The sequence below is a fragment of the Accipiter gentilis genome, chromosome 28 (assembly GCF_929443795.1).
Source record: "Accipiter gentilis chromosome 28, bAccGen1.1, whole genome shotgun sequence".
NCBI classification, from domain to species: Eukaryota; Metazoa; Chordata; class Aves; order Accipitriformes; family Accipitridae; genus Astur; species Astur gentilis.
Window position 1 is genome coordinate 1762780 of NC_064907.1, and position 25184 is coordinate 1787963.

Consider the following 25184-nt stretch of genomic DNA (forward strand, 5'->3'; position numbering starts at 1 on the left):
AAGTTTAATATACTTTATTTATTCCATGTTCATGATATGGATATCAAAAATTCTTACTGGACATGGGGACTGAAGAAACAAAGTCACTTTCTCATCCTCTAGCATCAGCTGCAAAAAAAGCCTCCTAATAAATCCAGAAATATTTCCAGAGTTTGGGAGGTTCCCACGCTGAGGAGAGGACTGGAACAATTCACAGAGAACCTGGGAATGCAAAATGACATCAGACTTCAAGTATTTCTATATTTAGGTCTCTAAAATATAGCTCTAAACAGCCATAATAGGCAGTGCCTAATATCTACCTTCCAGTTATCATTCAAACCAGATCAGAAATGAGCATGACTGAAGAAAACAGCAGCAGCAAGTAAGGTTTTTTTTCAAAAAAAGTTCAAAACACTGACTACAGCATGAAAGTAATTGTAAATACACAGACTACTCAAAAAGATAAAAAACTGAAGATAGAGTATTTAGAAAAATAGCTTTCAAATTCCTAAAGCAAAAATTATCCATTGCATAATGCAGTATTACTAGTAGCCATTAATAGAGAACAGTGCTGAATTTTTTACTGAAGTCTACCTGTTCCCAGGCCATGGTCATTCTTAATGTTGAAAAATCTTTTTTTATTTATACTTTTATTCAACTAGGTCTACAAGGTTAACAAATGTGAGGAATAGCTGAATTTGCACTAGAATGCCAAATGCAAAGCCATATTCTGTAATAGCCCGTATTTCCCTGGTCACAGATTGCACAGGGTATATGGTTGCACAAAGAAATTTACCAGGAAATCTCCTTAAGTTACTAATATTAAAGATGTGTATGAAGCTTGATTTTCAAATTCCATTTCAGAAGAGTTTAGACCTGTCCAATTAAATACAGTATTTTGGATTATGGTCTAAAGTTTATTCCTCCAAATCAAGAGGTATACAAATCCATACATAGGACTGGACGGCCATGCCAAAACATTTTTATACTCTTCAGAGTCAGACCAACAAGCCAACAATTTTAATACAAAACTTTTCCCGTCAGTAGCAGCTTACAGAAGAATTTATTTTAAAGAAAGCTTAAAAAAAAAGTATAATTTTTGAAAGTTGGATGTAGTTATTAATAAAGAAATTAAAACTTTATTTGTTTTTCTTTCTTACCTGTGCCATAAGTCTCTGGTTATTAGGATGGCAAGAGATGCACTGTAAGAAGAAAGCAACTGTTGCATTTTCAATTGCTGTCCGCTGCTGAGTGGTCAACCCTGTTGTTACAGTTGAAGAAAGCAAGCTACATCTTGCACTGGCCTGTTGTGCAGTCACATTGTGTCCTCCAGAAGTAGCACCAGAGTGGCACAACAGAAATAAAAGTGCTGTCCACAACGGATTGACTTCAGAGCCACCCAACCAATCCTTCATCATGTGGCTATTGCCAACTTCTGTCAAAAACCTGAGAACAGGAGCAACCAGGTCTGCCGTGATAGGCATTTTATTAAAGTGCTGTGGAGCATGATGCCTCCTGAGCCTGTCCTGGGTGATATCCATTGATTGTGCAGTGCAGTCAGAGCTAGAAGTATGGTTAAAGCAAAAACTAGCAAGACTTCTTACAAGCAGTGAAGGCAAACCTGAGTCCAATAATTGCTTGATAGCTTCAGGAGACTGAGATGAGGCAGCAAGAGTAGCCAGGTGAGACTCTGTTAGTGCAAGAGGGGCTTGTGCGTTTTTAGAGTCATCTGTTAAAGACGAACTAAGGTCCTGCTTTTTGCTGTCATCAGTCATGGACAGTCTGTGTTGACACTGCATTGGAGGAGGAGCGATACCCATCCATCCCATGAGTAAGGAAAAATAATTTGGGTGGATGTGGCACATGGAGCAAAGCAAACTATCAACAGCTTTCTTCAACACCATGTTGCAGGGAAGAGACATGGACCAGTTAAACAGTGACCTGTAGAAGACAGAAAATCATGTCAACACATAGTTTGCCACTCGTATTCCCTTTTCTTCACTGGTTCATAAAACACCTTTCCAAATTTATGTTTTAACTATTGCAGAAGCTGTTGTAAAACACACTGTGCTGAGCTTGAAAGCCTCTTTTGGATCACAGTATCAGCAGGACATTCATCACACAACAGGCATTTCTCAACTCTATGTTTAAATTTCATCATACTGTATTTAAAATAGATGTAAGCTGACTTTTCTGGCATGCTGCAGATGAAAGACAGGGTTTCAGTCTTTTGACAGTTGTCACATAATTTATGCATTTTTGAGCCAACTGCAACCTCTTTGTGCTTTCAACTCTCCAAGCCGCAGCTACAAGGATCACACACACATGCAGACACACACTCATTTACATAAAGGTCTTTTAATCCTTTGTAAGAACTGAAAGAATTTTAACATGTTTCAAAAAAATTTTAAAATTCGCTTTATTAGAGTTCTACCTCAAGATGTTGCAAAAAAATGAAAGCAGCAATAACGTTGTTGGCTGAATGACGTTACCCTCACTACTCTTCCTGAACCTGAACTTAGGACACAAGTTAACAACAGAATTGTTCCTCAGAGATACTAAAAATCCCACCTACCTTTGAACTCACTTCCATCCAAATACTATTTGCTTGAAAGCTAATCCAAGGCACATGAATGCAAAAAACTAATTTAGCTCCTATTATACAGCTTAAAATTCATAAGTAGTATTTCTAAAATAGTGAAATCATAATTTCTTCATACAGACTTGTTCAGAGTAGGTGAAGTATTAAAAAAACAACCCACAGTTTTCTGAACTGACACCATACATAGCAAGTTACATTATTTTAACCTTTACATACAGAGGTGATCACACACTTCGTGCCACTTCAATATTAAGTTTTTAAATAAGTTTGTATGTATCATTATATATCACATTCCCATTTGAAGACAAGGATTGTTCTTCCCTTTTCTGGATGGAAGTGTTATTCTATGTTTAGTCTAAGAGTTTAGAACAGAACATGGGTCTAACCAAAAGTTAGCTTTATCACCAGTCTAGTGAACAGCTGATAAAAAAAACTCCCCAAGGAAGACATGAAAAAGTCATCTCAGTGACCAAATGACCCATATCTTTGGGGAGATAGTCACAATTTCCCGAAGTCCACATATAATAAAGGTACACTTAAACTCTTTGCCAACTGTATATTCACACAATCCTTCCGCCAAAATTTTCTGGGTAAGTTCATGCTCTATGAAAAATAAGATTCTTTTCCAAGTAGATATTAAAAAATAACTAAGGAATAAATTAGTATCCATTGGACAATGCAGAAATATTGACATGGAAAATGGGGATGATGGGAAAATAGATCCAAGAAAAAAAATGAAATATCACATGAAGGAGAAATTGGGAGTTATAGCTAGAATCAATGAAAATGTTTCAAAAGTTAATATCAAAGAGGATGAAGAATACACGAGAAGTTATTTTTACTAGAAGAATTATTTACCCATATATTTGGGTATGACAACAATTCATCTATATTTATTAAAAATATATTTTATAATTTGCTCCAGATGCTGGCTGATATGAATTATAGTTTTATTTAGCAGGATATAGAGGAACAGGCTATATTGCAACATACATGTTCAAACTAGGTACAACAGTTTATCAGTATTCCTTCATTTTGTCCTGTGATGAAAACAGCATACTCTCCTCCAAAAGACAGGAATTCAGTTGTGAAACCCACTTTTATATTAGTATAAATCTAAATGCGCTATCCATTTTAGGAAGTCTATTTTTATTAGGAGTTCTTCCTTTTCGAAAGCTAAAATCATTGGAATGTATGCTGAAAATGTATTTCTGTTAAAATTTATTACTGAAAGGGCTAATTGACCAGCAATTTAAAATCCTTAAGTTGATTCCCAAAATGAACAAGCTCATTTTGAATTAACAATTATTTATATGATAGTATCACTGAAGTCTTTGGAAAAGGTTTAGCTTGTAGTCATGTATCTAAAGACCATCACATTGCACATATACGAGAGCTCCACATGCTTGTACCAATAACCGTAACTTGTACATTTCCCAGTGTTTGTATGTTTGACTGTGCCTAAAAGAGACAGTAAAGTAGCAGAAAAATACGAATATTTCCTAAGGGCAACAAAAAAATTACAGTCTATCAAAGTTCCTTTCATTAACTGGAATTTTATTCGATGGTACAGATGAAAGACACTTCACTAGATACACAAATTTAACAGCTATTTTTCTAGAATACACATAAAACAAAACTATGTGGCTTTTTTGTTTTGTTTAAACAGAAGACATGGTTAAGCAACATAAATTAGGAATGTTAGCTCATATTTTCAGTCTGGAGTCACTAAAAGTATACATTTGGTGTTTAGGATGAACTTGTCTTTAGAATTCAGCAACATCCAGCAAATTCATAGTTCAAGATTCACTCAAGATTTTGTGCTTTTTTTCTTTCAAATAAGACTGGCTGGAACAAAACTGGCACCTCCGAAGAAACAATCCCCCTCCTCCCCTGGCTCTCAGCTATCAGTTATAGATAATGGATACCATGAGTAATAAAATAATAGAACCTTATAGAACAGGAGACTAATGAAGATCATGATTTATAGGTACAGTGAAAATTACTGCAAACAATTTCAACAAGAGCAGCCCAAAGTTATCCTTAAGAAACCAAAACAAAACAACCACAAAAACATGCAGCAGTTTACCTTACACATATCTGCAATTATATACATGGATCTGCCTTTTTTGTTTTTAAACACAATTATACCTGGAATATGTGAAGTGCAGTTTTGTGTTTAGAACTACAAAACTACCTGTTTAGATATCTTTAAGTATTCACTTTATCAATTAGCTTCAGGGATGACAATTTCTACTACTATTTCACAACGAATGCACTCCAACTCATATCATTTCAGTGAACAAACTAATTCAGTTATAAGAAGTATGTGGCGCAAAACTTTGCTTTACTTACTCGAAGAGCTCTCTGTCCAGCAACGCTGGTAAATCATATTCAACAAGCAATTCATAACTATGCCACAAAATTGCTGCTACGCAATGCAAATGGGAAGGAGATGGCATCAAAAGACCATACTCTCTTGTTGAGCTACTTGGACAAATGTAGCTGACCCGGCCACTTTTTTTCATAGCCGCAACTCTTGCAGAATCGCTGACCCATTTCAGCAATGCTTGAATTCTGGAAAGCAAGATGATGTAGTACTTTATAAAGTGTCAAAGACAGACTCAAAACCAAAACAGCTTGCTATCTTTTTGTAATCTGTTTTACATATTTATCTATTCCTTTGAAGCAAAGTTCAAGAGTGAGTTCAAACTATTTTTTCAAGACTTAGATCACTAACAGGGAAAAAATTAATTAAAAACACTTATCTTGGACAGCCGCTGACTTCTACAGAGAAAGAAAACATAGCAGGTATCCGAGTTCTAAGTATTTGAGAGAAAAGACAGTTTTGCAACAAAGGTTTTATCACATTTATAAGAGAAAAAAAAGAGTGACAGCATTCTCTGCAAAGGATGCAAAGAGTTAGGAGGAAAAGCTGGAATGCTTCTTTAGATTTCTGCACTTTCACGCTATCTCTTAACAATCAGATTTCAAAAAGTCTGCTTTTGTGCAATAACATCAAGCCACTATTTAGCAGATTACTTCTGTATACGCTTCCACATGACAATCCAAATAACATTACCTATCTTTTGTTCCAGGGTCTTGAGTTGTTCCAAGCTGATAAAGAATGTCTATTGTGGAGTCAGAAGAGAGACCATTTAATCTTCCAAACAGTAAAGGGCTATTCAGATCTTGCCGCATAGAAAAAAAAAAAAGGGGGTGGGGGGGGATAATAGAAGTACTTACATATGTATTTTTTAAAAGTACTGATGAAATTATTATAGAATTGCAATATTAACATTGAATTGAGTTTTGCCATTAACATAAGGATGCAATTCTTACAACACACCACTGTCTCAAAACTGTGCATTTTATATGTCAATGCAATGTGCAGCCTTACTATGAAATGAAAAATCATTGCAACATTCATCAGATACAGGACTTAAAGGTTTAACTACTAGGATTTTCTTCAACATATTCCAAAGAGACATGAATAATTCCAACAGAGCTGTCAAACCTCATGCTTCACAGAAGCAAACTTATTTCAAAATGGAAGCTTATTAACTCCAATTTCCATCAATGGGACTAAGACTGAAGATTTCCTCAGATCATTTCCTATTCATCTTCTCCTCACTATGTTCATCTCCCGCCCCGTAGGAAACTAGTCTAACAGCATTCCAGCAAAAGACAGTAGGTTACACTGCAACATTAACTCATGGCAAAATAAGTCATGGAAGCCATTTTGAAAAGCATGTTTTCTAGCAGTACCAGTAACTTCAAAACAGGTAAAATATGAATTCAGTTTTCCTTCATTTAAAAGACACAAAACAGCAAAGTGGTACGGAATCATAAATACAAAAACCCCAGTGCATTAACAGAAGAACTACTGTAAAATTTTGCTGTGGGACGTAGATTAGTTGTTAAAGTGTCTTGATTATGTACCTCCACCTGTAAATACTTTCAATGCTTAGCGCTATTCAGAATTTATACTGTCCTACAGGCTATTACTGCCCAAATATTGCTGCATTTGTTTTCCTTAACAACTACTTGTGGATGCTCTTTATTTTGAAACATCTAGACATAGTATCTATAGTAAGAGGCACTTACGATATATTGCATGTCCTACTCTCATGTCTTCAAACATTCATCTAATTATCTATTCTACACAAAAATCAAAACAACCCTGGTTGCACTTCTTTACTGTTGTAGAACTACCCACATACAGAGACTGCGACATTTAGAAGCATAACAAAGCACAATGGCAAGTTCTGGCAACCCAAATCCAGAATCAGAAAGTAACATGTAAATATACTATATTTGTACATTTATACAGGCAATGTTTTTAAGCAACAACTGAAAAGAAAAAAATTGCACTTACCTGCAGGATCGCTCCCTGATGCTGAACAGTTTCTTAGAAGAATGTCAATCAATTTTAGGCCTATTCTGGTGGACTGAAGCCCAATTTTTACAAGCACAGCTTCAATGTTTGGAGAATGCATACCACAGTAAGGTGACATTAGTAAAGCAGCACATGTCTGCAACAGATTAGCAGTGGGTGCTGCAGCACTAGCCATCATTCCTTCTAAATCACTTATGTGAGTGAGGCAGTGGTGTAATAATCTTAACCATCCAATACTGAAAAGGAAAACATAAAAATGAGCTAATGTATCATTTTCTTATAATTTTATTTTTCATCTATAACATAACTACCTGTATTAGATTCTAGGACAAGTACTGCAGAAAACTGCTGTGACATAATCAAACATCGTCTGAGAAGAGCAAATTAAAATTATTGAATTTAACACCACAATGTAATATACGCTAGTAATGCTGTTGTAATCATTGGTTTAAGGTGGGTAGGAAGAGTTAAGAGCCTGCAAATTTTGTTCCTAAAGTTTCTCAAGATTTCTTGATTCACATATATGTTTCTTCCAATAAGGCGAAGCTACTGAGGGGGGATAAGGTGTTTATATGGGGGGAAGGTACAGGGTGGTGGTGGTGGGGGGGGTTGTTTGTTGTTGGGGATTTTTTTTTGTTTTGTTGGAGATCTTTTTATTTGTTGGGTGGGTTTTTACATTTTTTTACATTAAAAGGAGCTAGCCAAAACGTAAATGTGAAACATGAAACAGCACACTGCCTCACTTAGGCACCATTGGATTTATTCATATTTAAGGTCAAGATTCTGCAACACTGGTTGGCATTAAAATTATATACTTGCACAACTTCCCGGACATTACAAACTTCTAGGGTCATACGCATCTACAATAAATTACAGTGAACCCTAGTGAACTTGATTTAAAAAGCACACAGAGAAATTAAAAACACACGCAGAAATTAAAAATGTGTCAGCCACTGCATTTTCCCCATATCTCTCTCATTCTTTAACAATATTGTTCAGTATTGCTTTTAATAAAAAATCTTGAAAAGTAAACCAATTGTAATTGAAACAGTTTGTAAACACATTAACTAGACCTTATTTATTAAAATATACTACAATGCTGTATAAACTAGCATTATGAATGAGATGGCAATCTAAGTTGCATGTGAAGTAAATGGCTTCATTTCACTGACAAGTTCTAAACTAACAGGTTAACTTGTCTTCACAGCTAACCTTATCTCCCATAATTAAAAAAAAAAAGGCAAACTTGCATATAGATCTTAAATTAAGTTTACAATTTATTTTAGGAATTATTCACTCCTAAGTATTTATCATTTTAGAAAAGAGCAAGTTTTCTGTAATATCTAAAAAAATCATATCCAAATTTATTGAATATATCTATCATTTTACTACCATTACTTTATTGAGATACTTATAAAACTAAGCTGAAAGTAATGTTCCTTTCAGAGGAAACATGAGGAACATTCACTCAGCTTCTTTCTTTAGATACTGATTATTTTTGTGTGACTAAGATAACCTTTTCTGAAGTACAAATACAGCAACAGAGTAATTTAGCTATGAAAATGTCCTTCACTGCTATTCAAGATCAAAGACTAATTTCAGTTATACAGCTTTTATCAAATACACACACTGGACAGTATTCATATTCTCTAAAATCTACTTACTCTCAAAATTTTTTCCACCAAAAGAAGAAATGCTTTTAAAGCTTTCCCATGCTCTCTTACAATTTAGTACGCTAAATTTCAGAACCAGGAAATCTCAAAAATTCACCCATCAAATTAAATTCTAGTTGTAAAACTTTAACACTTATTTTCTTTAAATCCTTAAGGGTTTATTTATTTTTATTTTAAAAATTAGTAAGAAACTCAAGGCACCACCTAACCAAATAAAAGCTTTTGAAAAGAAATCTTGCTGATATGCCAGAATCATAACATTCAGTTCCTATTTCTCAAATGTTTGCAAACAGCAATATTAGATACGACTTCAGCAAAACATCCCATTGTCCTATTTCTATTCCTGCTCCAATAATTATGTAACTCCATTGACTTCAGTATGGATAAGAAATATGTTGCTACTTCAGTTTTTTTGACAACTGCCTACCGATTAAAAACACAGAATGCAACTCTAAATGCTTTGCTGTGCTTTGTATTGTTTCACCATTGCAGAGATGAAACATCCCCTTTTATGTATGCAGATTAAGCATACTACCAAAAGTGAGAAGTACTGCTTGTATTTGCCTTCTGTTAAAAAAAAAAAAAAAGCAGCAAGTTTCCTAAGATATTTGAAACAGATGCTGTAAATTTTAAAATTCAACTGCAAAAACAGGTACTCACGAATACAGTTTGCTACTGAAAGATCTGACTGAAAGCAGAAAACATCATTAAAAAAACCCCAAACCATGAACTGGCACAAACATGCCTCTGTCCATTGATACTAGAAGTTTACCTTGTCTTAGAGACCTGATCCTCAGAGGGAAGGAACGGATTGTTGACAGTTGCAGACGAGGTGTTTCCAAAAGCTGTGAGGCCTAATAGTTTGATCTGAGAGAGGCCTAGTGTACTGGCATCCCGAGGACGATGGAGACGAAGGCAGACAGCTGAGGCAACTTCAGCTTTTACCAGCTGGATTTTTATATAGGTGAGACCACTTGTGATAACAGGAGTTGACAAAGGTAACATATTGACACCATCTGCACTTATTTCAACAGACACTGATGAAGGGCAAGCTACAGAGTAAGACAAGAAGGTTTAATACTATTTAAAAATCTGTACTGGTTTGAATTTTAAGTGTTAAATACGTATCCCTGTTACAGATACAGAACAAGATGATTGAAACTATCTTAGGCAAACACTACTACAGAACTGCAGCTGGAGTATTTGACCTGTGCAATGATATATATTAAAACACGTAAGTATTTTTGATACATGGTGTATATAGTTTATTTCAAAGACTTAAGGTGAAGAAATGTCTTGTCAGTGTAAATGCCATGTTTCCCTAGCAGGGCCACAACAGTAAGAGCTGAAAATCTCATGCTTTATTTCAACTACCATACAAAACCATTTTGCCTGAAGACCCCTGACCAATATCGCATTCTCACCAGGCAAAGTTTTGAGAAGTTTGACGAGGTTTTTTGTCATTTGACATTAATGCCACAAGACGTGTACTAAGCTTGAAAAAAATCAAGCAGAGGCAGGGCCTTCCATTCTCAAGGAAAGCCAAATTAGCAAGCTTTTCAACTTATTTTATTTATTTATTCTTCAAACGACCTGCCAGCTTTAGTTCCTCTGATTATACTCTTTGTATCATTTCTAAATCCTACCATTCAAATTTCAAACCAGCATCAATGTCAGTGAACCTACTTACTTGCTAGAGAGGCCAAGTGAGGCTGGATGTGGATCTCCTTGAGCAGCACGGCCGCAGGAAGGTGAATCGTGAGGTCACACCAAGCTTCCTCAGGTAAAAATATGTATGACCATGCAGCAGACCGAGCTCGTCTGTGGGGAGGAGTAGCTTGCAACAGCACTTCAGCAGGCTGGGCAGTGGGACTGCTTGAGGTGATTGAACCTTCAAAACCAGCACCGTTAACATTGATTATTGTTTATTAATAAAACTGAGAGTAATTTACAACCTGAACTGTGGAAAACACTTGTTTTTCTATCTCACCTGTTTCAATTTATTGATTACATCCCATGTATAATAATTACAACTACTAAGATATGTTTCTTTTACTCTTAGACTGTTGCACATAGGCAGCTTACATATGCACATGCATTATGCACATGCTTCAGAATTTGCTAGGGGAAATTTGCTATCAAAATCCTGAACTTTCTATCAAGAGCTCATTACCAAAACAAAGCAATCAAAAACGTGCAGGTTGAACAGTGTGCTTAGAACTTGAACTCAGTTTATTCATAGTTAACATAATGAAGGCTTTAAAGTTTTAAATTTTACAATGATAACCTAAACAACTTTATAACCGAAGTCTGCAAACCTTTTTCTTTAAAAGGGTTTGTTTCACATGAAAACCTTCTTCTAAAAAAGACACCAGAATCAAAAAAACCTGACCACAGTGGCTGCTTATTCTTCTAATCTTAGCATGAGTTAAGAATGAAGTAGGAAGATCTAAGGCTATGTCTTCCTTAGCAAGTAGTACAGCACAAGATGACCAGATTTGTGCTGTTCAAACTAGAAGTATTTGGGGTGTTTTACTTTAAAGTAGCTCTAGCCTGGCCCCTTGACTGAATGCCTAGTAGCAGCTGGAGGTGAATTCCTGGACACATTTTGATAGACTCTCACCCCAAATGAATTGAGTTCATCTCTTAGAGAACACTATATGATGAGAATCAGAGTGTAGTAAGTGAGGACAAACAGAAAGTTATTTTCCAAAGCACAATCCTGACTGAAAGTAAAACATTAAGGTAGATGCACTCATAGCAGAACATCAAGAACTGCAGCACTTTGCAAGTTGGGAGATAAGGCATGCAAGAAGCCACCACCATATAAGCTTAGGATTTTTACTACTTAAAGTAATCAAGTACCAACATTGCAGGATTCTTAAATTTACCTTTTAGGAATTTGTGAAGAGCAAGGTAGAAGATTTCTAATGGTCCCTATTCTGCCAAATAAACATCTTTTTTAAAAAAATTTCATTATTTTTTACACTCTTAAATTTGAATGACAGGACTTAATGGATTTTTCTCTTGTCCAATAACTTTTCCAGAAATTTTGAAAATAATCCTTTCTTTCTCCCCTCTTGACACTGAGACACACTGTATGAATACATCCCTGGGCTACACTGGGCTAGTGGGCAGCAACAGGAAACATTAAGACACTAGTAGTGAAAAGGAGCCTTTGTAAGACATTAGAGTACATCTACATCTTAAAACACATGCATTTTAGTTAACTGGAAACCGTTGTATTGATACCAAAACAGCACTGCAATTCTAACAAATGTTCATGCAGGCAACATGGGAGCAGTTAGGTGCAGGTGTGAGAGCAGCAGCAGCATCAGGCCTATGGTCCAGCTGCTTCTGCTCTGTTTGACCCAGCTAGGGCTCATTCTGTGTCATCCGACTTTGCTATGCTTCTGTAACAGCTCCCTCAAACCTGATATGCCTTAAGTGAAGTCAGTAAGTCTTGGTGTGTCTATGGCAGATGGTGGGCTGGAACTGGGTATCCCCTGACCTCGGGGAGGAGTAAGGGGCCCACCTTGATGCATGACTACATCAGATACAGATCACTCCCTTTCCTTCTTTCCCCTATCCACACAAGGTCTTATTACCCATGGAGGAGGGGCTAACCTCCTCCCGCAATGTCTTGAAACACCAGCAGCCCCTCTTGTTTAGAAGATTTAATAGTATTGCAACATTTGACACTATCACAATACTGTTTGTTAAGAACTTGATAAAGATTCAATTGACCAGTGGATATTAATGTAAGAGAAAGAAGTATTACTTACCCAAAGGTGCAAAATTGTGAATTCCTTCTGCATTATCAGGCTCAGAAGCTAGCACTCTAGCTTTCAAACTGCTCTCTGTTGCTTTGGTGGGACCAGAATCAAGAAATTTCATAATAGTCGAAACCATACTTCTTGCTGTGTTAACAATAGCTCTTGTGCTTGTTACCATGTTGTTACAAATAAGCTGAACACCACCTGTGTATAATGCAGGCGGGGGGGGGGGGGGGGGGGGGGGGGGGGGGCGGAGAAAACCAACACTGTTCAGAAGCATGCAATAGATTCTAAGCTAGCAAAGGCCTATTTAGTAAATTTTCTCCTCCAGATATAGCTGTATTCCTTCTTTAAGTGCCAAAAAAATCTGCAATAAACCTTTTACTTGATGCAGCTAAAGAAAAGACATTCTTACCCATATCATGGAAAGCCTTCAGTGCCTCACTTGTATCCAACACTCGTAAAATGAACCAGAGCAGTGGCTCAGATAACTGACAAGTGGCGAGAGAACCCTAGAAGAAAAACAGTTAAGAAATACATGGTTTCATACAAAATTAATATGACAGAAATATGCATGACTGCTCTTAGCCCCCCCTTTTAGTAGGCAGAAATCCCAGAGAGGAAATGCCACCACAGTTGACCTCTCTGCCACAAAATCGCAATACCATGTTCCACGTGGTTCACTCCTTACATAGGCAAAGTTTTTACAGTAAGGAAAAGATCAAACTACCAGGGCAAGCAGCTGAAGGGAAAGAAGAATATTGAGTGTGTAAAATATCCAATACAAAAAAATGTGTTTCCCACCTGCACACAATAAAATATTCAATCCATCTTCAGGCCTTTAGCCAGGAACTTTTATGGGAACGTCAAAATGTCCTTACAAAAACTCTCTCTCTCCCTCTACCGGGGCAATGGAGGGAGGCTTTCTAACTTCAGCACCAAAGTGAACTGAGATTGGAAAAGCGTTAACGTTTCTTTTACATGGCAGTAGTTCAGTTTTCTGAGCTTATTACAGGTTACAGTATCAACTAGCCTATAATTCCCTTGAAGCACAGCAGACCTAAGGAAACTTACCTGTCTTCCCATGTACCCACAGGCCATGTAGGTAAGAATTGGCTGAAGCATCACTTGCACTGTTGTTGCTTTTTTACTAAGCGTCGTTAGGATAGTGAACAACCCATCTCCAACTGATATTGCATCTAAGCCACCATGAAAGTTTTCATGTTTAGTGAGATGTAAGCCACTTGCACCTTAGTGAAAACAGAAACAGTTCAAAGGTCAGAAACCAAGACCTAGCAAACCATAACAGCCCACGAGAGAACTCAAGGATATTTTAATTTCTTTACAGTTAAATGTTCACATGTATTTCATAAACTACAAATGGGCCAGTTTTCAGGATCATATAAATTACTATTAGTGTTCCCAGATACATGCTACCTTCTTTACAGTATAAATAGGAAGACTTGACCCAGGAAGTCAGGGAATTTAAATTCAATTTTAGACAAGACCATAAAAATGAGTGTAATTAGCAAAGGAAACAGAATAAGAACTACAAGGATTGGAATCACTCATAGCCAGAAGCAACTAACAAGTATTTAAGATTTTTTTTCAGATAATAATAGAAGTGCACTTTTGTAACCAAAAACTCCCAAACATTTAACATACATATTTCTATCAGAAATACCTCTCCCAGAATTCTCCTTCTCAGTGCTACAGCTCAGGATTTATTCATGAGGATTTGCTGAATATTAATATTCAGCAATATTGATTACATGTTGCTGAAACTGAGGATGGAAGGCAAAAGAATAGTCTTCCCAAGGACGAGATTACCTCCGTAAATATGATTGTCTTACAAAGCATATGATATCAATCTGGAAGAGCTTTCAAAAGTAGTTTTAGATTTGAGAGTGGGGGGAAATCAATGGAATAATCCCACACCATTTAGAGAAACTGGACTTATACTAACAAATAATAAAAAGTAACACGTTCAAGTCATCTTTGGAACATGCCTTAGAGAAACATTTTGGCAAGAGAATTGACAGCTGTAGTACTTTAATCACCTTCAAGCTGCCAAGAAAGAAAATATTGATAAGCACTGGATGCACTGAGACAGAGAGAGAAAAGTCTTAAGACAGCCTCTGAACAGTCTAGAAAAGTTAAATGGAATGAATGATGGAGCTGAAGCCAACTAAGGTGGGTTTGCTGTGAAGACTTTGAGGCGAAAAGAAGGTAGGACAGGAGGGGAACACTGTTACTTGTATGGTTTTCATAGTCTGTCAATGACAAAGCATAAAAACCTAATGAAATAGACAAAATGGCCAAAAAAGAAAATCCAACAACTGTTTTAACTTCATGTGACATGAATTACTCAAAGCCATCCTGGTTCCTGACCAGCTGGCCCACCAGGTGCAGTAAACTAACATTATTAGCATAAGTGTTGACACCAGAGCCACTGCTTATGGGTACACATCTGCAGACATCTTCTTGTTTATCTTTACTGGGTTGCTAGCATGCTGCACTAGCTATTACATGTTTACTATTATGTGCTGATAACTGATTTTTGGATCATATATAACCTTGGCTGCAGTCTTGGACAAATGATTTGTTCATAAAAATTGTCTGGAGAGATCTTAATACAGCTTTTCATGAAGGAACTAAAACCACAAATAGCTGTGTTACATCTTCCCAAAATACATATACAAATTAGTTTCAATAACCTGTATTAAAAGACTTTGGGAGGAACAATCCACTGAAAGGATCAGCTGGCCCAGTATCCTGAACTCAATGAAAAACATTTTGAAACAACACTATCTTTCCAAATTGCCTTTTTAAAAATGCAAAAAAACTGCTGGACAGAAATCGGTGGTTTAGAAAGACATCAAAGTTGAGGAGAAGAATATTTGAATTCCACTCCAAAGAAAAACATACTCAAAACAAACCATCATTCCCAGAACAAACTACTTCCACTGTTCATAGTGTATTTGTAATATGACATGAACTATCCAGAGTAAAGTAGGAGACATTCTGGAATTAACTTCGGGAAGGTTCCAACAGCACATTCCAGGCTTTTCAAATCTTGACTGCTGTTTAATTTGACTAATGGAGATTACTACTTTTTCCTCAATTGTTTTCATGCCAAAATGAACTACTGGTCTAACATCCACATGCTCTCATCCAAAAAGTATACTGTTTTCTGGTAATAGCATTGGTTAACAGTTTCACATCTGCTTAAAAGAGACTAGCACAGAAAAGGCCAGAGATACTTTCTTTGAAACAAGAGAACACTATAAAGAGAACAAAGTTTTACAACTATTACACCTGAAATGGAGTGCAAGCTCTTTGCCTATCCTCCTGCAAAATGTTCTTTCAGTTTTGCACATGCAGAAACATTCATGGTATTTCAGCCAGTGGTTTAATTTGTGCAAAAAACCTCGATGCTATCATCACAGCTCACAAGTCATATAGTCTCTCTGAGAAAATGCACCTTAGGTACATGCCTGACAAACAGCAACTTTGCTGTTCAAAGTATCATCAACTTCCTCACTTATTCATAGCACGAATATCCCACCCACAAATATATGACTGGAACTCCCAGAACATGATGTTAATGAGATTTCTGGTGAAACAGAGTAATAGAAAAGTTTATGTATTCTGTGCAAGGGCCACAATTGTAAGTTGTCTTTTTCAGAAACGATTAAGAAAAGGGAAAACAATGTGATACATAGAGAACAATTGAGGTAACGTGTCTATAGTACAAACTGAAGACTAATCCTAATCCATGCATAGAGACATGCGATAGGCACATTGAAATACAAGAAATTCCATTTAAACAGAAGAAAAAGGCCTTTCTACTTTAAGAATGATTGAACATTGTAACAGGTTGCCCATGGCAGTTGTGGAGTTTCTGCCCTTGGGGAATTAAAAACCCAACTGGATAAGATACTGGGCAACCTGCTCTCTGAGGCAGGCTCTTGAGTTGACCCTGCTTTGCACAGGAAGGTTGGACTAGACAATCTCTAGAGATCCCTTTCAACACTGACCATTCTGAGATTCAGCAAATTCAAATGGCAAACACACTCTTGTTTGGTTTTAATTACTGTCTCCCACCTTATGTTAGTTTTTTCACATACCTGTCCCCCACTTTCACTTCCTATCAGTCTCTGTTTTCCTGTCATTTCTGTGACACATTTTTTCATGTCTGCACCCAATTTATGAGGTTGTAGAAGTTTCAGGTGTTTCACACCACCCCAAAAGATTTTCCACTTTATTTACAAAATACCTACCAATAATCATTGCCATAGCGCTGCTATTACACTGGCCAAGTGCAGACAAAATCTGGCTCATAATTTGTTGGTTGGCTAACACCAAGTCTGCCACATATGCAGTTGATCCTTGAGTATTAGGGTTGCTTCCATTGCCATCTTTGCCTCCTGAAACCTTTTCTTCATCAGACACACTGTCTGTAGTACTGCTAGGTACTGGAACACGGGCACTATATTCTCGGTTACTGGAAAGCGGCAGTTGAACTAAAATGTTGACCAGCTTTAATAAATCAAACATAAGTTGATCCCTTGTCATTTCTCCACAAACTGCTTTGGCATCACCTGGACGGATAATATTGGCAAAAAGCCCTCCAAAACATGCTCGAGCACCCACAGAGCTGTCTGAGCCGCTGCGAGACATCACTTTGTCTGAACATGTAATGTAATGATGCACAAGGAAGGTTATAGACTCAATTACTGCAGAAATAGTGCTAACTGATACAACTTCAAAATTCTGTTCCAGGGTGAATTCCAAGAGTTTCACTTGTGCATCCAAGGGTCCCTGGCCCGTCTGGAAAGCACCCCTGAAAGAAAAAAAAAAAAAAAAAAAAGGATATTTCATTGTTCAATATTAACAAGTTAAACAGGTTTGTTGTTTGGGGTTTTTTAGCGTTATTTTTAAGAATCAAAAAGCACACCAAACTTAAAAATCCAGCCATTTTCAGAAGCACATCTTCAGCCATGTTGAAGCACAATCTGATCTTTCACGTAAGTCAAGCATTCATAACTTTTTAATATACTGGTCATTGCACAGCCTGTACAACCTGCTCATGCTATGACTTTCCTGATACCACTACGGATTAAAGTTTCCTTTGAAAAAGTCTAGGATCCATCTTTTTTTTTTTTTTTTTTAAATAAGTTAATTTTGCAGGTATAGGCTTGGAATATAGTCCTAGTGGGTGAAAAGTTTTGTATGTTTGCAGGGAAGCTTCATGGGAAGAGTCATCCAATACTTCAATATCACTAGGATTATTTGTTTTTTAACAGGAAATTATGATGGGTTTTTTCTTCCAGTAGTTCCCCTCCCCTGCTGAGGTAGTAAGAAGAATGGTCAGGTTTTAGGTGTCTAAATAGTAACTATACATAAAACCATGAGAAGGTACTCAACCTATCATAGGTTGGTGTTTGTAGGTTGATTGCCTGAAGGATCCCTTTTAGGGATAAGTTTATTTTCCCAGTTGCTTTTACATGTATACTGGTAGAGTACAATATGAACCTTTTGAATCAGTACATTTAAAATAAAATTGGTGCTAATTCTTGAAGTGTGATTTAGTTACTGATTTTTGATATATTTCTCTGTATCTTTTGACATTGATTGATCTTACTATAACTTTTGAAATTAAATACAGACCAAAACAGTTTATAGAAACAGCCCTGAAGAAAATAATTGGCATTTAATTAGTTCTAACAGCAAAGTACTGCTTTTCTTCACAAACAATCCTATGCTTTAATCAGACATGGTATACTTCAATAATTACCTGAGGTTTTAGAAATAACCATCTAAACCGTTTTCTGGTGCTTTGCTCCCATTGTTTGACATTTCAGGGTCTCCTTTGGTTTGTCTCAAAATATCTAACACATTTCAAATGAGACCACTGCAAGGATATTTTAAATAAATTATGGCATGCTAACACACATTCCAAAATTCACTGTGAATTACTAAATTTACCATATTACGACATTTCTTGCATAGTGATTGATCACCAATGTAGCCTGGTAAACACCTCCCATGCAATTTAAGTCACTGAGGTAAAAATCTCTTAGAGAAGGCCGAAACTGTTTTCTGTAAGATTAAAGAATAGATAACACAAAAGTGCCACCTACTGGGAAGCCAGAAAATGAGGAAGCTCATCCCTAATTATACGAAGCCTGTATATGGGGGATGAGCAGAACATCAATACCAGAAATAAATGATAATTCCTAATGAACTTCAGACCAAAAAACTGCCACATTTCCGGTGTACTGCTGTATACACAACAGTCTTGTGCCCATCGACCTGGCCTTGAAGAAGCAGAGCTGTAAGAGACAAGCCATAAGCTCTTATCTGTCCTCCGGCCAGCGGCACTTCTCTACACTAGGGGGGAGACAAGACATCAATAGGCTCCAGAAGGAGAGTGGGGCAGAGGAGGTTTTCCACTGTTGGGTGAGGAGAAGAGAAAAAAAGACAAAACAATAAATATGCATATTGCATAAATAGGATTATGCAATCTCATATTTCATCCTACCATATTATAAAAGCCATCCATATTATTTTCACAATCTATGAATAATTTCTCAAATCTTTAATTCAGGCCTCAAAACACTTTTTTCTCTTTTTAATAGGTAAGCTCATCAATAATGCCCTTATTTTAGGGATTACTTTAACGAGGCCTGTATTTTAGCTCTAGATAAAATCAGTCCAAACAAATGTTTAGTGCCTCTATTCACTGTCCTTCACACATGGAGGGCTGTGTGTGGATTCCAGTTGCACTCTTCCATGTGCCAGAAGCAGCCCAGATCCTGCTGGTAGTGCTGCAGCAACACCTAAGATCTCCATCCATATATAACTTGACAGTGTGACAAGGCAGGACATAACATCTTAGCTGTGATTCAGATTTTATAGACAAAGAGGGTATGAAAGAAAAAAAAAAATAGTTAAGATTTACCTTTCTGTTGAAAGTATATGTATTAATTTCAACAAAAATTCACTGAACATCTGAGGACAAGTTGAAGAAAGGTGCACTTGTAAGCGAGTAAGAAATTCTTGCATAGCTTGCGTAGCTGTTGGCCCAACCTAGAGGGAAAGGCATTTTAATAAGTATTATATAAACCTGAAATGTCTTCAAATACATTAAGCAGTATCTAACATGAACATTTTCTAAGAACAGAAAAGTATTACGTAGCTTAACTTGCCTGCTAAAAAATTTTACTGGGTTTTCACAGGAAAACTACTCTGTATCAATTTATATTATGTGTTTTTCTACTAACTAACCATGAGTAAAAAGCAAATAATTCAGTTCTTTGCTTAAAACTCATTTTGCAGCTTGACACTTTATCTTTTCAGCAATGCAAACTCTGCTTCACACAGAATATATTTCTGTGCTAATCTGAATGGGTTTTTTTCCCCACAAACCACACATTTACATATAAGTACTTTAAATTAACAGCACTGCACAATGTTTAATTTCTGGAAAAGACTTATGTGTTTTCTGGAAAATAGTGGAAATACCAGGTGTTTGCTGTCTCCTAAACTAAGTGTTTCTGAGACTCCTGTCAAATATTACATACAATTAAGTTAACAGGCTTTTTTAATCACTATTCACAGATGTTTCAAAAGACTGCAAAAAGCAAAAAAACATTAATTGAAATTAGGAAAAACAGTAGACACCACATGAATTCAGAAACAGGCAGAAAATAAAAGCATAATCTTAAATTCTGGAATTATTAGATATTTAAACTTAATCTGCATTGGCATTTTTATCCCAACCCAACAAGATTTCAGGAAACTAACTGAACTCCATTACTTTTTTCATGCATGCAACTAAGGAATCCTAATTTGGAACACATTCACTGATATATCACATGGCATTCTCCCCCTGTGGCAAGTCTCCAGATAGTTGTAAAAACACATGATCACCACTCAGAGTGTATGACCAACATGAACTTCCCTACGGTTGCTCATCAGAACCAACTAAGACCATAATCAAAAAAAAGAAACAAGTCAAGTATATAATACATTATAACACATATTCATGTCAAATGTGCTGAAATCCTCTTATGAAGATTTTTTTTTTTTTTCAATTATTATTTTAATTGCTAGTTACCTGTGGACTGTGTTGATTTGTTCCATGAGGATTAGTACCGGAAAGAAATTTCACTAACACATGAATGAGGTTTGGATCTGACACCAACAACTGGGCAGTACTTTCCTGAGCTCCAATGGCACTGCTTGGACCAGCTTAAAAATAAAGACATAAAAATTAAAACTGTAATCTTAACCATTAAGAATAAGTCAAACATTTATACTGCATAACCCTTATACTTATTTCATGATGTGTAAATATTCCCAGCAAAATCAGCTACTGAAAGCTGCTTAGTCAGGACTACAATTTTGAGTGTAGTTTTCCATTAAGTACAGATACAAACCCCCAAAACTGTTCCATCAGTGTTCCAAGCTTGCTAAGGCAGTGCTCCTGAAAGTAGAGCTCATAGCTCTTGCATGTATACTTAGACCTGTTATATTACTGCTTTTTGGGTTTTTTTTTTAAAAAGTTCCCCTTATAAAGTATTTTGAAATTTAAGACAAATCATTATCACTAAAACTACATTCAACTGCAGCTGACATAATTAATCAAAATGAGAAGTGAATCTGAATTTGGTTATTCTGTTTTTCATAGTTTTCTGTAACTTTTCTTTGTTTCAATGTAACTGCATCATTCAAATTTTGTGTATGACTTCAGTTTTGAGCTAGATGTCACCTGAGTTTGTCCAAAAGTACCAAGTATCCAAATTAATTTTAAAATAAGTGTACAAAGTGCACAAAATGTTTATATTTTTATTTGAAAAGGGGACATACTTTTGTGCTTTCCTGCATTTCTGAATGATACCTTCACAGACAGAAGGTATTTCATTTTCTTCAGACCTTGAATCACCTATGAAGTCTATAATGATCACCAAGACAAGCAAACTGCTATTCAATGTTCTTTTTTAAAAAACAAAATGAAACAAAACAAAACCAAACCAAAACAACCTCTCCATTGAAACTACAGCTTTTAGAATATGTATGCTTGCATTCTTCTCAACAGGGCACATTTGGGGTGCAGCTTCAAGTCATTTAAATTTGTTCATTTGGTATTTCTTTGAAGGTAATACCATTTAAAAACCTCCAGCTTTTTCCTGCTTTGTTCACCTTCACTTGTTAGGTCTGTACTGTAACTACTTAATTAAATCTGGCTATTTGTGAAGACTTTACATCTTAATACAAGCAGATGTTACGTTAAAACTTCCACAGAAATGACTGTTCCAGTCCATCTCCTCTTGACAAGCAGCAGCCAAGTTAGCCACATGCTAACCCTCAATTCATCTCCTTCCAGGATTAGAAGGCTCCGTAGTTTTTCTACTGTTTCATGAAAGGGTTGATGCCATAACTGAATAAATACATCTTCATCACTTCCTATGTTATTTTATTTTTATATTTTCTATTTAACAGCTGAAAATATCACTACAATATAACAACCCACTTTTTTTCTACATTATATTCATATTCTGACATGTTTTGTTTGACATTCTAACTCAGATTTCAGGATGCATCTACATTATCTGCTCTGTCATGAAGTGTTTGTGCTCAAAACACTGCTCTCAAACAGTATTTCTGGTGACAATAACAGATAAGAAAAAGGGCATGTGAGGAGAGCACAAATAGTTCTTGCTAAAAGAACTGATGAGTAAATGCACTATGAGAACAATCTGACAAATGACAGCTGTTTAGAGCAACTGTAGCTCTGAGAAATTTTTCTTTGCCAGGTGTCATTGTAGATTTGCTTCTACCTACCTTCCTTTACATGGCATTAAATATTTCTAGATGTCACCCATCAAATACTGATTGTAAACACCATCCTTGCAAAATTTGTCCCTGGATCTTGTAACCAATTAAGGGCATTGTTCTCAAAACAAATGGCAGGGTTATTGGGTTTATCCCTGAAAAATATCTTGCACTCCTCAGATAAGAGCTTCTGAAGCACAGAAGTTATACAGCTTGAGCTCTCATTATGAAGACATTTATCAGCACATAATGGCATAATGAAATAAGATTTTCTGATCATGAACTGAGCTGCCCTAGACAGTGGTTGCTCATAAAGTCCCAACATAGGACAGTTCCCAAAAAGAATCTGCCCTATACTCAGGTGGGGGAAAAAACCTACTAAAAAAACAACTAAAAAGCTTTGATTGCTACTGGAGAGACCTGGGGTTTTGGAAAAATAACTAACAAGCAGCTTTAAAAAAACCATCAGGATGAGATCTCTAGAACGACCTCATTTCTCAAGACAAGATCTTCTAATTAATTGATCTCCTGAAGAAATGGTGACCAAAATTGTAATCTTCAGAGTACAATAGTTCAGAAGTGGGTTCAAAGAGACTACTCATAAAATGCAAATAAGGCAGGACCCTTATCTAGAATGGATGGAAAAGTATGAAAAAGCACTGCCCTTCCTCCCTGCCCCCCCTCCCCTTTTTTTTCCCCTTTCCTTTCTTCTTTTTAAGAGAAAGACTGGAGAAAACAAAATGGCTAAATGTGAATATATGTATTAAATGGCAATAATGAATTTCAACTAAATAATGCAAACTTAAGAAGGAGGTTCTCTGAGAAGGCTTTGAGATCCAATGGTTTAGAAAAATAGCAATAGTGGGATTTCCTCAGTGCTAAAATGCCTACCTGCAAAAAGAGTTTAGTGAATCATCTATGAGTGGCTACACCTCTAAGCTGTTTTTCAGTTTCTGAAACAGCAAATATGATTATCTAATGAGAATTACGTCAGAAAGAGATGCCCTCTTGCTTATTTAAAAGTCTTATTGCATCTGAAGAGGTTTATTATACCTGAAATCATCTGAATAAATATTTTTGGTGGTGGTGGTGGTGTTTTTTTCATCAGTGAAGATATTCTGCAAATGAACACATTTGGGGGCTTGTTGCATTTTGTGTATTAAAAGGGGAAAGAACCTCATTTTATAGCCACACATATCTAGCAAGACTAACCTAAATTACTCCCAATGAACTGTAATTGACATCTTAGTGGTTTAAAAAAAACACCACCAAAACCCAACAAAAAACCCTGACCATAACGTGTCAATACAGCAAAGATATGTGAACAATTTGTACTTAGTAGCTTAAAACATTACAGAATTAAAGAGGATACAAGAGAAACTTGACTCCAAAAGAAAGCTGACATGTCAATTATATTTCACCAGTCTCAGGAACAACTTGTCTTTAAATTGTTCACTCTCTAGTGTATATATTAAAAAAAACAAAAACAAACCAAACCAAAACCCTATCTTTCCTGGAAAGCATGATCTTGAAAATTTTAAGTTGATGAGAACTCCTGTGAGACACTGCCTGCAATGGCTTAAGATACTATTATTAGTCCCAGTTCTGAACTAATGCACATGGAAACCAAAATCATTGGTTGGAAAAGTGCTCTAATGGATACCACCGTCAATTGTCAAGAAGTGAACAAAGACCATTTCAACTCTTAAATGTGACAACTCAGTGTCATTGAGACAGAATATTATCTTGAATTATTAGCTGCTGAGGTATCCTGGCACAGAATTTATCTGATGGGCACTTAAACATACTTAGCTCCTGGTTCTATCAGTGAGTACAGGAAAAGAGGCAGTTAAGGGATATATATCTGTATTAATCCACACAGATGTATAAAAGGAGACACACCTTTAACCCTTTTCTTTACCCTCCAGCAAGCTTGTATCTCCAACCTTTTCCAACTCAACTCCAACCTTAGGCTCACAATCCTATATACAAAAAAATCCACAACCACATTTCATATGCTTATGTAAGCCTGTAATCAGGCACAGTGTTTGCTTCCGAGCAGCTTCTCATTCACATCATTAATTACTGATCTCATGCAATTGCCCAAGAAACTCCGCAAACATGTGGCTGCTTGTCTGTCAGTATCAAAGCACAAACACTCAGCCTCGTGCCACTTGGAAGAGATTCACATATGGTCTCAGTAGTACACACAGTGTAATTTTTGGAAATTTCTAGTCTACAGTTAAATATTGGAGTGCTGAAAATACACATGGGTGTTAAATGCAGGCACTGATATCCTACAAATCAGGCCATGTTCTATTCAACATCAAGAATAAGACAGAGGTCTCAGTTTGTGAATATCGATTAAGTCTCTTCCATTAGATTATTCACAGTTCTACCTAATAGCAAAAATTTCAACAGATTTTTGTGAGACTGATCTCTAAATAACATTAAAGAAAAGGGACAGAAAGTGAAAACCTGAAGAAAAAAGTGCATCCCAAAGATAATGATTTGAAATGGCATCTATGAAAAAAAGATTCATAAGCATCTTTGAGGAAAACTGTGGAGAATAGCTGTATCATCACAGGATGGCAAATTGCTTCATAGAAGTGTGATCTTCAGGTGGCTCTGGGTTTCCTTCTTCTGTAATTACTGTCTTTAGTCATATGCTTGGAGTGAAAACAGAATTTAAAAGAGCTCTGACTTGGTCTAACATGTAGGTTTTAAAAGATTCTAGTCTCCAAGTTCTTATTATTTGATGTCTTCTTTAGCCCTGAGGATATGGCCACCAAAGCATTCCTCAGGACAGCTGCCCTAAGATAGCAAGCCATTTAGAAGCCTCATTTCTTCATATAAAAAATTACATCCTTTAATTTCTACCAGTCTTGTGGCAAAATCTCATTCTCAATGCG

General features: G+C 36.3%; 1 protein-coding gene across 5 annotated transcripts in view; it reads right to left on the minus strand.

Moving 5' to 3' along the window:
* BIRC6 (baculoviral IAP repeat containing 6) overlaps positions 1-25184 on the minus strand; it is a 186006-nt gene that overhangs the window by 77185 nt on the left and 83637 nt on the right. For 4 of the 5 annotated variants that reach the window (XM_049830566.1, XM_049830564.1, XM_049830565.1 and 1 more), the window contains exons 44-56: positions 20555-20688; positions 19397-19524; positions 16713-17275; positions 13504-13679; positions 12845-12941; positions 12439-12633; positions 10344-10544; positions 9426-9705; positions 6960-7216; positions 5664-5772; positions 4937-5158; positions 1140-1920; positions 58-201 (exon numbers count right to left, since the gene is read on the minus strand). In XM_049830566.1, the coding sequence (XP_049686523.1) occupies positions 58-201; positions 1140-1920; positions 4937-5158; positions 5664-5772; positions 6960-7216; positions 9426-9705; positions 10344-10544; positions 12439-12633; positions 12845-12941; positions 13504-13679; positions 16713-17275; positions 19397-19524; positions 20555-20688 (3287 nt within the window). The remainder of the gene's footprint in view (positions 1-57; positions 202-1139; positions 1921-4936; positions 5159-5663; positions 5773-6959; positions 7217-9425; positions 9706-10343; positions 10545-12438; positions 12634-12844; positions 12942-13503; positions 13680-16712; positions 17276-19396; positions 19525-20554; positions 20689-25184) is intronic. The other variant, XM_049830567.1, reaches the window with a different exon arrangement.